Source organism: Solanum tuberosum, unplaced genomic scaffold (assembly GCF_000226075.1).
Source record: "Solanum tuberosum cultivar DM 1-3 516 R44 unplaced genomic scaffold, SolTub_3.0 scf00274, whole genome shotgun sequence".
NCBI classification, from domain to species: Eukaryota; Viridiplantae; Streptophyta; class Magnoliopsida; order Solanales; family Solanaceae; genus Solanum; species Solanum tuberosum.
The window spans coordinates 145,718-158,728 of record NW_006239198.1 but is presented as its reverse complement, the minus strand read 5'-3'; the positions used below and the strand labels follow the sequence as shown (position 1 = coordinate 158,728).

The 13,011-nt window shown below is 36.4% G+C and overlaps 3 protein-coding genes across 5 annotated transcripts; 1 reads left to right on the top strand and 2 right to left on the bottom strand.

Moving 5' to 3' along the window:
* Positions 1–60: 60 nt before the first annotated feature.
* On the top strand, positions 61–626 carry LOC102601084 (uncharacterized). The gene has a single exon (XM_006358523.2). The coding sequence runs from the start codon at positions 143–145 to the stop codon at positions 449–451; it is 309 nt and encodes a 102-aa protein (XP_006358585.1). The 5' UTR covers positions 61–142; the 3' UTR covers positions 452–626.
* Positions 627–2,685: 2,059 nt separating this feature from the next.
* Positions 2,686–9,154, bottom strand: LOC102600728 (phosphoacetylglucosamine mutase). The gene is made up of 9 exons (XM_006358522.1): positions 8,861–9,154; positions 7,988–8,250; positions 6,566–6,685; positions 6,179–6,321; positions 5,855–6,097; positions 4,741–5,159; positions 4,484–4,659; positions 3,488–3,584; positions 2,686–3,094 (listed from the first exon to the last, which is right to left on the bottom strand). Exons 1-9 carry the CDS (start codon positions 8,919–8,921, stop codon positions 2,940–2,942), a joined length of 1,677 nt encoding a protein of 558 aa, XP_006358584.1. The 5' UTR covers positions 8,922–9,154; the 3' UTR covers positions 2,686–2,939.
* A 653-nt stretch (positions 9,155–9,807) lies between these two features.
* Positions 9,808–12,810, bottom strand: LOC102600402 (vacuolar protein sorting-associated protein 55 homolog). Of its 3 annotated transcripts, none has more exons than XM_015314014.1 (6): positions 12,693–12,810; positions 12,487–12,589; positions 10,937–11,064; positions 10,801–10,840; positions 10,324–10,408; positions 9,808–10,233 (listed from the first exon to the last, which is right to left on the bottom strand). In XM_015314014.1, exons 3-6 carry the CDS (start codon positions 11,033–11,035, stop codon positions 10,041–10,043), a joined length of 417 nt encoding a protein of 138 aa, XP_015169500.1. In that variant the 5' UTR covers positions 11,036–11,064; positions 12,487–12,589; positions 12,693–12,810; the 3' UTR covers positions 9,808–10,040. The 3 variants fall into 3 exon arrangements, with proteins under 3 accessions (XP_015169500.1, XP_015169501.1, XP_006358583.1); XM_015314015.1 differs by having other exon boundaries at positions 12,516–12,589; XM_006358521.1 differs by lacking the exon at positions 12,487–12,589.
* Positions 12,811–13,011: the final 201 nt, after the last annotated feature.

Below are 13,011 nucleotides of genomic sequence, written 5' to 3'. Positions count from 1 at the left end.
TAAATTAAATAGATTGAGTTTGATTTTACCAGCCCTAAATTATTGTGAAAACACTAAGCATAAAAACTATCGAGGGGTGTCACAATATAAATATCGAAGAAATCCGATTATCCGCACTACAGTGTGTAAGCAGCGAATAGCCATGGGGATTCTGTCATGGTGGAAAGGCGACAAAAATGAAACCCCTAAAACAACCCAGAAACCCGACCCGAAAACCCAAATCTCTTCCGACAAGCCGGAGGTTCCCGGCATGAACGGAGCTGTTGAGGTTTCAAGGCCCAACCCGCCGCCGACCGACATAACCGTTTTCGAATTTGGGTCGGTGGCTGCTTCTGTTGATAAGGTCACACTTGCCGGATATTGTCCTGTTTCTGACGAGCTCGAGCCTTGCCGTTGGGAGCTTTTGCCGGCGAGTGGGTCTGATGCTCCCCAATTTCGAGTGGTTTTCTGATTGGGGTAAGGAAAGAGCTTGTATGGAATTCGTGAGGAAGATTTGTGATTCTGAGTTTTTTAGTTGAAAAAAAAGGTTCTGTTTTTGCTGAATTTAGTGTAATTTACTGAACATGGCGTAATGAAAAAACCCTAATTTAGTTGGGTAATTTATTGATTTCATGTTCTTGATTATAGCTTTTGGATGCATTTTTTTATTTTCGTTTTTAAGTTTGTGTGGCTGCTATTCTGAGTTTTGTTTCCCTTAACAGCTTTTCTTTTAGAGCATGATTTATGTAGCCCATCCCAATTAGTTAGGGATTGATGGTTAGTTGATATATGTCGGTTAATCGGAGGCTTGGATCATGGTTGAAAGCTGAAAGCTGTGGGTCTATTGGAAACAACCTCTCTACCTTTGAGGTAGGGTTAAGGACTACGTACACTCTACACTCCCGACTATATGGGTATGGTGTTGAAATTGAGGCAGCTTAGGGGAATGTTAGCTATGGTCATATGACTAGGAAGAAGCTGAAGGAGAAGACAAAAGCTAACTAGTTACAATTTTATGGCACTGTATCTTCCAAGAAATTTCAATGGACAGTTTATGTGAGAACTCTGTGATTGGTTTAATAGGTTTTTCTTTTAGGGTTCATTTTCCCGATTGGATTCGTCCCTGTAGTAATTGAATGAATTGAGTTGTGAACATGAAAGGGTAAGAACTCAACGGGATTCCTTTCTTTGTTAGTTTGATTCGAAGGGGAAGGGTCGGTTGAGTTCTTAAGAATCAATAAACAAGAGAGCTTTCTAATCTGAAAACAGAAGGGTATGTATTTCTTGTGGTTCTTTTCCTCTTCCTTACTGTCTGTATTGTTTCAACAAGTATGGCAAAGTTTCTTCTGATAGTTAGACGAAGAAATGTGGTGCAGTCAAGTGCAAATGTGCTCTATGTTTATGTATCCTTATAAGTTTACAGTTTCTCTTGGGCATTTGAATATTCTCCATGGTGAGCCTTCTTTTGAGTTGGGGTTGCTTAAAGTTTGTGAAGTCCGAAGAGACTTTTTCATGTGATATGAGTCTTGAGTGTTTTGCAATTTTTCTGTTGTAGTGTTGTAAACGTGATAATAACTCTACAAAATACTCTTAAAAAGGTGTTTTGCAACGTAATTGAGGCTTTCCAAGGTTGTCATGGTTTCGCAAGTGGTTCTTTTTACTGTAAAGTTTGAGTCTGGCGAATAACTTGCTATATCTCATTGATTTCCTCTGTTTTCATATGCTTGAACGCTTTGGTTGTTGGTGTGATACTATAAAAGATTCAACTTTCATGACTTCAGAACCATGTGGGTACAAATGTTCATTAATCTTCTCTTCTCCTTAGAAGATTGACCGGTAAGAAATAGGTTATCCAAGACAGCTCCACTATGAAGGGGCGAATATCGTTTCACATCTGATAAAATTGAAACAACTAATCTGAAAACACATGATATGTAGTTTCATTTGTGGGTGTACTTTATAGATGCACTATCGATATAATTCAAGATTGGTGCTTTTTGGACACCATTGGCCTGGGAAGGCCTCCTCTAACTGTGTGTTTTGAGAAATTAGTGCTTACTGTTGTCTTCTCTAAATGCTGATATCTCTGTAGTCTGAATGGATGTTTATAAGTTATTATTTGTCTTGGTAGTAGGTAGAGTCACATTGCAAATGTTACAAGGTGTTATGGAAATAACAGCTACTGCACCTCCTGAGTTTTCTCGATTGTATCGATATGCTAGACCTATATTGCAAGTTGTTTCGTGTCATAAATAAACTCGGACACTCGAGAAATATGAATCTTCTCGATATGTGACAATGATTGACTTGATGTGGTAACTTTGCATTCTTTAAGCTTAAGGTGAACTAGACGATTGAATCATCAATGATTTCAAGCTTTTGAATCATCATGGTCCATGCTGTCAATTCAAGTTCAATATTAGTACTCCCTTTGTATCTAATATTATTTCCTTATTAGCCCGTTTCAAAAAGAATGACACAATATAATATTTAGAAACTTTTTCATTCTAAGTTTTTATAGCCACACAAATATTATGACATGTTTAAGACCATAACTCTAAGAAATTTCCCTTTTAAAAAAATGATTTAGAGTCAAACTGGAACACTATGTTCAAACTTCAATCAACCAAACAAAATCTTAAGGGAAGAATTCAGAATTGATCAGGTCAGAGAAATGGAAAATGGAAATACAAAGTTTGAGCAATATACATAAAAATGGAGATGCAATTATCAAAAGTAGTTTACAAAAAATGCTAAAGTATATAATTATTAACTACAATATGTTTCCAAATATTTTTCAACAATTCTACAAGAGAGAGGTCAAGGACCATAAACACATCCCACTAACACCCAAAACAGACAGAAAACGATGAATTTTTATCAGATAGTTCAGTATTTCATCTGCTAAAGAGCAGTTAAAAATATCAAAATTCTGACTACTATTTTGTTAGCGAGTTTAATCAAGCAGTGCCAGAACCAAGATACTGATCCACAAGTCTTGCAACTGAAGAGGCTAGTGCATCTGCAGCATCCTGGGTGGTTGCTTCAGCATATACTCTTACAACATCCTCTGTCCCAGATGGTCTAATAAAACATCGTCCTCGGGGATACTTTGCTGGATCAAAAAAAATTAAGAAAGGGTTTAATAGCTAATTAGAGAGCATTCAACGACAAAAATTTGCACATATTGACATATTTGATCAAGATAAGACACTTGTAACGCATGATAAGTCAATGCGATGTACATATAGGGGGCCATAAGAAATAAGCAGCTAGACAAGCTGTGGGTTCCTTTTAACTTTTCTTGGTTGAACATTGAAGTTCAACATTTGTTTATGGAGGCTGCAACATGAATTTTGTGCTACTGGAAAACATAGAAGCTAAGAATTCCTGCTACAACCACGAGGGGGGAAGCAAGGGAGAGACACACTTACATCTCCTTCTATTAGAACAAAAACTAATCACAAATTTGTAAATTCACCATGATAAGTAAGTTGATGTGAATTACCTATTTCAGCATTAATGGCTTCTTGAATACCAACAGGCTGAACAGCCACAGTCTCTGCATTAGCTGTGACAACTGCAGTTCTGTCGCCAACCTTTACCTGAAAATACGAGGATCCTGGAATTGAAGCACTTATCTTCAAAGTGAAATTTCCTTATAATAAGATGAACTACCTACAAACAGACCCATTCAAGCTCACATTCAACGGATAGTGCATGTCCCACCCCGAGTCCCTCCCAACAATTATGAATTGATGAGGAACGGGAGAAAAAAAGAGAAACTTTGTAGTTTTGAGGCATCACTGCCTTCTCACAGCCTAACCTGTGTCTATTGGTTTATTTAATTCTGAATGTGATGTAATGCACTTGAGCTACCGGATTAGCTGAATTTCTGTGTTCTTCTTACCCTTCTTTATAGTTATTAGTTCTGTATTTTATCCTTCTTTCTTTACTCTCTCCTTAGCTTTTAGTTTAGCCCAAGTGGATAATAGATAAAAGTTAAAACAGTGACTTGACTGTTTACTCATTCATTGCATAAATGACTTTTTCTATTTCTTTTAAGAAAATGAAACATATGGGGTTCCATCCATTAGCCTTGAACAAAACGAGGGTAATTCTGTAACTGTTTTCAAAGAATTCACATGTCTTGTGCATACCTCACGATCTGAACAAGGGACATGAGTGAAGAGAAAACTATACTTGAAGCCAAAACAAAATTAATATGTTACACTACACAACTAAATATCTGATACAGAAGTCTCATCAACATTGGAATCCAGTGTTTGTTTATGGGCAGTTCGTCACACGCTGATTAGTAATCAGTACTACTGCACCATCATGCTAGTCGACAGAGAACAACAGCAAATTTCTAAGTCTATGGCTCTATGCCAATAGGAACGACAGCAATCAGAATATCAACGGAATTGAAACAGTTAAACTAAAGTCCCTAATGATGGAGTTGAATTCTTGTAACTCAAATGCAAAGGTAGAAGAATCTGACCTTTAATTGTCTGCTAGGTAGATCATGATAAAGCTCATTCCATCTACATATGGACCATCCCATGTATTGCAAGATAACCTCCACTAGAAGAAGTCCACTTAAAGCATCTCCCACGGCCTGATTAATCAACTGACTGACAGCCAAAAGTCTTGAAGCAGCCTTCTGTTTTGCTGAACCTAAAATAAGTACAGATAAAATAGGTGTTTAGATATAGGTAGTTAAGGGCCATCACAGTAACGAAGGAGATTGGGTCAGACATTCTGATGTTGATAAAAGTGTCTTGTGAGTAGATTCCAGCCGGCATAGATAAGCTTCTGAAAACAAGATAGTTCCATGCCCATTCGCCTCAAAATATATGCCAATATCAAATTCAGCAGCTTTTTCATGCAAGTATTTGACTCCTGTTGGAGTAAGCACAACTTCTAGACCCATCTCTTTAAGGTAATCAGTTGATGCTCCGTTCGCATAAGCTGTCTGTACAACACCTAAATGTGCTTGGTAAGAGTCATTATCTTTTTTGCTTTCACCGTCGTTCAAAATACTTAGTTGCTCCTTGATAAATAAGGCAAACAAAGACAATATCTTGTCCCCATCAACGAGTTCAATCTTGTTGCTCTCATTCAATATAACTGAAAAATAGACTAGCCGATCAGCATCCCCGTCCAAACTGGCACACCTGAACCACTAGGAGCATTGAAGTAATCAATTTCCACTTCTCTTCACTATGGAAAATGAGGACTTTTAACAACTATTGGAGAAATAGTAAGATTACCATACCAACAGATGATGCTAACCATAACCTCTATCCACTGTGACTAGATACGAGTATAAGATAAAGCATCTTCTTAATGAAGATCTTCCTAAAAGTATGTTTCTTGGAAACAATTGATACAGCAAATTAGCAAGAAATACGATAGTATTGATCGAATTTCCATCGAGTAGGAAATTGAAACAGAGTGCAATCTAAGAAGCGCTACCAGGTTAGTAACTCCTATGCAAATATAACATCCCAAGTAAGGCCAAGAAAGACAACAGAAGTGCAATAACATAGGTATAAAAGGGATCTTAACAAATCCATATGATGAAAACAAGTTGAATCAAATCATCATCACCACACACCAGTGGGAGAAATCACATAGGATATAATCAGATTTCCTCTTTCTGGTTTATGTCTAGATAGTAGGTCCAAACTATTCTCTTTCTTGGATAGGTAAAATAGGTTCATATTACTAAACTTCCATCCAAATGAAAATTAAATTAGTGACTATCATGTTACAGTTAAACAGAACTAGACTCACTAGATAGCCAAACACTGTGATTAGACATTGTTCAACAAAAGCTATTCTATAAAAGAATAACAAGATGTGTCACCTTAAGCCAGCATCGGCAGGACCAAATCCACGTGGAGCAACCTTCTCTTTTTGCACATAGTCAGCACCAACACCTTCATTAAGCATACCATCTCCCCGGTTACGAACTTCAATGCACAACCCAGTCAACATCTTCCTGAAATGTTCAAGCTTTTCACCACCAACACCATCTGCCCCGTCCACCACCAATGCATTATCATCACCATTTTTCCTGATTCCCTCAGGCTTCAAATCCATCAAACACCTAAAGAAGTCGGTAGCATTTCTATCAAAACGTATCTCAACTAAATTTAAAGGCTTCAAGAAACTATCGACTCAAACTGACCTGAAAGAGCTTGAAAGTTGATGAAAATAACTAGATTCAGATGCCTCCATGCCTCTATTTCTTGCTCGAACCATCCAATGCAGTTGTGGTGTTGTAACTACTCCCATGTCAGTTCCAATTGCTCCAACAATTGAAGTGATTCCCTTTCAATTGACATTTAGTACTGATAAATACAACTGAATTGCAAATCATATTGTTCTATCTAACTAATCTTGCTAGCCACCAGATAAAATTAATAAGAAAATAACTGTGTGTATAACAATATGATGCACGAGGCCAGAGCCTATAGCAGTCTGTGTTCCACCTGAATTTAACTGCAGTAAAGCAGATAGATATATGACTAAAGAAAAGTGAAGAAAGCCCATGTAAGCTACACAAAAGACATACTTGTTTGGCAGCATCAAGGAGAGCCTCTCCACTAGGCCTTGTGTCTCTTCCTAATAACACCTCCGCTGGCTGTCTTCCTTCAAAGCCAATATCTTCTTTCTTTGCAAATTCAATTATTAGCTGTTTCCAGACAAGATATTATGAATCAGAACCTAGCTAATTGACAGAATACTAATCCATTACTTGACGCAATGGAATACAGGAAGAAGCGCAAAACAGAGAAGATAACATCAAATTTTTATTAGCTTCTGCAAATGTCAAACTACTTTATCATCATCACTAAAAATCATTATAAGCACAAAAGTAACTCACTCATGCAGTGCAACTATAACTACATATTGGAGTCTCAATCAATAGTAACAGTCCAGAATCACAGTATAATAATGTTGAACTTCCACTAATCTAGAAAAAGGAACCCCCTTTCCACCTTCTCAATACTAATTATGGGAAGTTCAACCGATAGAAAAAATTACAAAAACCAATAACAAGAAATGTCCTACATTTGTTTCATACTTGCCAGTTATACTCTTCTTTGAATACTTGTTCTCTGGTTTCTGTTCTTCTACTTCTGTTCAAGTGGCATGTGCTAGCTATGACTTTAAAAAGATTAGCAGAAGAGGCGAAAGAATAGCCAACGAACTAATACACCCCATCGCCTGCCCATTATAGTGAAATTCTGATCATTAAGGGGCTGAGAGAACATGAGTTTTTCCATATAATGACAACATACTTTACTCACTTAAACTACTTAAATGAGTTGTGCCCAATTCCCATTATGTAACGCCATGGCATATGAGTACTGATTTATAAGTAGACTGAACACAAACCCTACCTTGAACAAAAGAGAAGTACAAGAAAGGACATTTTCTCGATAAAGAAAGTATTGAACTTCTCGACTCACTGCACCTGTAGTAAGTCAAAGTTTCTCTACACGGTTCTTCTGTCCATTAGTTTAATCAAGAATTTATTCGAAAGATTCTAACTTCATTTTATTATCTCTTTCTTCTCTTTCAGTTGAAATTTCCCCTTCTTTCCGTTCCCAGCAACACTTTCACCCAAAAAATTTCCATATCTCTCAATCCCTCTAACTAGCCTTATTTGCAGCAGCCATCCTAATTTTTGTGAAGTAATCCTCTTTTTCTAAACAGTATACTATAACAGCAACCATACATCAATCATTCAATCGATGCCTCAATTGAAAACTACTTGTACCCGTTGTGCTCTATTCCAGCCCATTTCATAACCATAGAAATCTTCAAAAGTATCCAAATTTATCGAATTAACATACATTTTTCCACTTGAATGATTATAAGTGTATAAGAAAAATGATAGTAGTTTTTTCTTTTCCATGTTTTCGAAAATTTGAAAGTCTGCAAAAATGGTGTATGTATGTTTAAAAAAATAAAGAGAAGACATTGGAACCTGAAGGAGGGAATGTGGATCAGGGGCATTAGCAATGGCATCAGCAAAAGGCTCCCAATCCTGAGTCAACATTCCACCACTTGGATCAGCCACTTTGACTCCATTGTCTGATACTTGATTGTGGGATGCAGTGATCATCAGACCTATCACTGATCCAGTTTTCAACGACCTTAACGCCGCCAATATCCCCACTCTGAACACTGTTGATTCCAACAATGATGCATCAGCTCGAAACCCAGCTGTCCCGTATGACAGCTTCACCCCTGTTCATACATTTTCCAAGAAAATCAATCAACAACCAATCAACGACATCTCGATCCAAAACTAGTTGGTTCTGTTTTTCTGATGAATCATTTGCAATTCCACACCCACTTGGACTCATTTAGCTCATACATTTTACAAGAAAACCAATCAACAATCAATCAACTACATCTCGATCCAAAACTAGTTGGATCTGGTTTTTTATGCCTCATTTCCATTTCTACACCCTCTTGGACTCATTTAGCTCATACATTTTCCAAGAAAACCAATCAACAATCAATCAACTACATCTCGATCCAAAACTAGTTGGGTCTGTTTTTTTTATGAATCTTTTGCATTTCCACACCCACTTGGACTCATTTGGTTCATAAATTCAATATAAAATCAGTCAACAATCAATCAATTACGCCTCAATCCCAAATTAGCTAACGCTTATTATAGAAATCTTCTGCATCCATTCTGCTTTGTTCAGACCCATTTCATTTCAATAATAAATCATTTGTACAGTAAACTAATGATTTTTTTAAAAAAGAAGTCAAATTGAGAATAATAATATTGGAGTTTTTGAAGGAGATCTCGGAAAATTCATTGCATGAATCATTACAATAATACCTTTGGGAGGAGGGAAACGAGCGGCGGATTCGAGGAGAAGTGATTGCTGCTTTTCGTTCATCTTTTTGATTCTGGAAAATGAATTGAGCTCCAACCAGAGAACACTCTGTCTTCAATGGAGTTTATACTTCTTTCTAGTTTGCTATTCTTTTCTTTGCTCCTATGTTAATTGTCATGTTTGAAGTCGAATCGAGACATCTAATTAAAGAGGACGTAACTCGAATTCAAGACTTCTGGTTAAAGGAGAAAAGAATGCTTAGCATCATAATCCTTGTTGGTTGATATAATTATTTTACTATAATATCCCTATTTGGAGAATAACTAATTAATACTAAAGTAAAACATAGATTATTTTTTTCATCTTTTATGTCTATATTAAAAGTGACAAATAAAATTGAAAATCTATTTTTGAAATAATGAACAAGTAAAAGTGAAAAAAGGAAAGTAGTTGAAAGTTGCATATATTTTCTAGGGACGAATAGATTTACTTATTAGACGTTACTTGTTTGAAAGTTACACATGAGATACTTTTATTTATCCTAGTCAAACTTCCTTCGTGTGATGTTAGTATTTATATCACATACACTGATGTAAGTGAAATCAAATCTTGCCTATCAAATAAGAGTCCTACCGAAGATCCGGTGTCTAAGGTGTCTAGGATTTCTCCCCAAAAGTAAGTAGGAGTGATATCACACCTTTTTGTTTGTTTCAGAATCATTTGTTTAAGCGAGGCGTGCTAAACCCACTACTTACTACACCAACGGGTGGCTAGCCTGAATGCCGAGTCTTTCTCTACCGTGAACTCGTACAAAACGACTCCGAGGTAAAACTTTTCAATTTTTCGAAAACAAAATGTTGTGAAGATTGTTTACTAGTATGGACTATATTTTCTTGGATTATAGCATCAATAAGTTCTGTTCAATCATGAAATGCTTCTCACAAATGGGCTCCAATTACACAACTGAAATTTCAATCAATAAAAATGATTCATCCTGCAAGAAGTATAAATCATCAAATGCAGCACGCATGGGTTACGTTTGACTTATAACAGCCAAGAATTTACAGATAACAATGTTTCTATCTACAAAACATAACAACAAGAGGCATGGTCATCGAGTCTGCAAAGTTGAAGCTCGATATTCTGATGAACACAAACAAAGCAGGAAGCAGAACGTCTATCTCAGAACCTACTGTAGCCATCGTCTTCACTCATCCCAAGATAACACAAGAGGGACAGTACAAAAACGAAAAAGGATGAAAGCTCCAATGCCATGGCTCCCCAACCAATTACACCAGCATGTTTTAAGATGATCGGAATTGCTATGCTGCCAACGGTGGATGCTCCAGTCAAGAACTTTGTTGCATTTAGCCAACTGTTATACATATCATTTAAAATCAAATATGAGGCCTGATGCTTGAGAATAAGTATCATAGTATGACGTGCATAAGAAAACAAGGCTCACCAGCTTCCAGATTCGGTGTAGAGACTGGAAGTATCTGAACCGGCAAAGAACATCAAAGGCATAGGCAGAGTGACATACATTATAACTACAGCAATAAATACCAACAATAGTCAGGATCCGTGATAGATACAGCCTTTCTGACAATCTCAAATATAACAAAAGATTTGTCAAGATGAGAAAACACGTCTTATGCCTTCTAAATGTTCATGGTCTCCAAGCCAAGCACAAAATTATGTAATTGTAATACACAACCCAACTTAACGAGCAGTAAAAGTCTTTCTAACACAATTGAATCCTTTTATGCATACATTAGCACTGAGTTTCTAACTTTGCATAAGGGGATGACCGGAAGTAAGAGTAAATGAACGATCTATTTTAAATTTGCACAAGGGGGTGACTGGGAGTAAGAGCAAAGGGATGATCGAGCACACACGATATGATTTTCTATTTAATTCAAGATTTATGTTTTTAACACACCTGTCAACATTGGCCACCAGTTATTATACAAAGCACATGCCTACAACACCATAAAAGGAAAGTCAAATCAGGAAAAATGATACGAACAGAAAAAGTTCCTATAATTCATAGGATATCAAAGGACAATGGGGCGGACCAGTATTTGCAATACAATCCCTCCAGACACTAACATTGCCAAACACGCAAGCCTCCCTGTGTGAAAGCATGTTCTGAAATAACCTGGCATGTCCGCCATTATCTTGCCCAAATCATACACCAGAATGGCTGCAGTACAGATTTAAAGCCCAGTATCAAAATAAGGATTTCCAGGCCATACGATGAGTGTAATAAATAAATTGAGCAATTAATCGGAAACAATAGGACAAAGAGCTAAGCAAAATAAAGGTGTATTAAGCCAGTTTCAAAATAAGGATTTTCAGACCATATGATGTGTATAATAAATTATTATTGATGACCACAGTCTTTACTGTTGCCTTATCCAGGTTTCCTAGAAAGTCAAAAACTCCACAAGTTGATTCAGTAAAGTGCGAACTAGGAAGCATACTACTCTGTAATGGACTGGAACAGAATTTAGTGCCAATAAATACATCAAAAGCTTATCACCAGACTAGGCATCAGCAGCAAATGATCAATTACGGTATAACAAGTAGTTTTGGTTTGTTTCAAGAAAGGAAACAGGGGATATAAGTATAACAAGTAGTTTATTTTGCAACAGACTAATTAGTGAGAGCTAAATAGAGAAGAGTGTACACGAGCAAGCAATACATGATTTCTCTCTATATGCTTTAAAAATGAAGATGTTTTTTCCAGACTTCTTAATAGCACGCATATTAATGTAACCTACCATTTCAGAAAGTTGGGAAGTTCTTTAAAATATGACAGGTTGTCCATGATAAATTAATATTGCTGCACAAGTTAAGTGAATCAGTGGAGATCCAAGAATGTTATATAGTTTACCATCTCAGAGAATCTCCTTCTCTTTTTCAACACACTCAGTTTGGAAGTCAAGCCCAAACAACATGCTTGAAAGCATCACATTGCCATTTACCAAGGACTTCATGGGGGTCAGGAACAACCTCGGTTTTGATTCTAGGTAAAAGTTTAAATTTAGTACATAACCTACTCGTTATTTTTCTACTTGAGTAGGGCCCCTATAATTTAGACAGTGACAACAATAAACTTGACTTGGAATACATATGCTATCTGACTCAGATTTTAGGCATAGTGAGCTATTTCCTTACGTTATATTTAGCATATAGTCAGAGTTAGACATACTTCATTAACATGTAGATGCAAAAATGTCAAATATACTTTAGGCTCTCATGATCCTACTTTGACATCCAAAGACCAAAAGAGTAGAACGAGAGGATCTTGTTATTCTAATATCAAATCCTCATAAGTCAGAACCTCAAAAAGATTTCAACTTTTATCTAGACTTTAAAATTAACAAGTGCGAGAACTAAACTTTTCTATTCAATCACTTCATATATGCATTAATCCTATACTTCCGCATTGATGCTTGATGAACTTTTGATTCATCCCATTTTTATTTTTATTTTTGATTATGGTGAAATCCGGGTTAGCTTTCACCCACTTCAGCTTTTCCACTGATTACTTCCATTTCCCCCAAGGAATTCAACCATATTTAAGGCAATCTAACAAAGAAAATAGTAAAAGAACCCATACCCTGGTGAACCAATGAAAAAAGACTTAACCTTTGGCAGATAGATTAGTTATAGCTAACCCTCAATTTCAACCCTAGAACTTCTAGTCCTGTTCATAATAGTTCCTATAAATATTCAAATATAATTAGCCATCACATATATTCTGAAAAATATAGAGCTAATTAATTACAGTAAATTTAAATACAAAATGATGAGATTTGGGGATACCGATCACCGATGAACTTCCGGAATAGTTTAGGATACCGATCGCCGGCGGCCGCTTGGATGACCAAGATTCAACTGGAGTTTTCGCCGGAGAATCGCGACAAAGATGTAGGAGAAGCTGGAGAAAATTAAAGGAAAGGTATCTTTAAGTTTTGAATTAGTTATTGGTGACTATATTGACCAACAAAAGGTCAAACATACTTAAATACTAAATTAAGTTAATTGTGGACTCAATTAACATTTTTAAAACTTATAATCTTTTTAAAAATACAAAACAATCCCCCCACTAAATAAACAAACTTTCTACTCCCTCCCCCTCTAT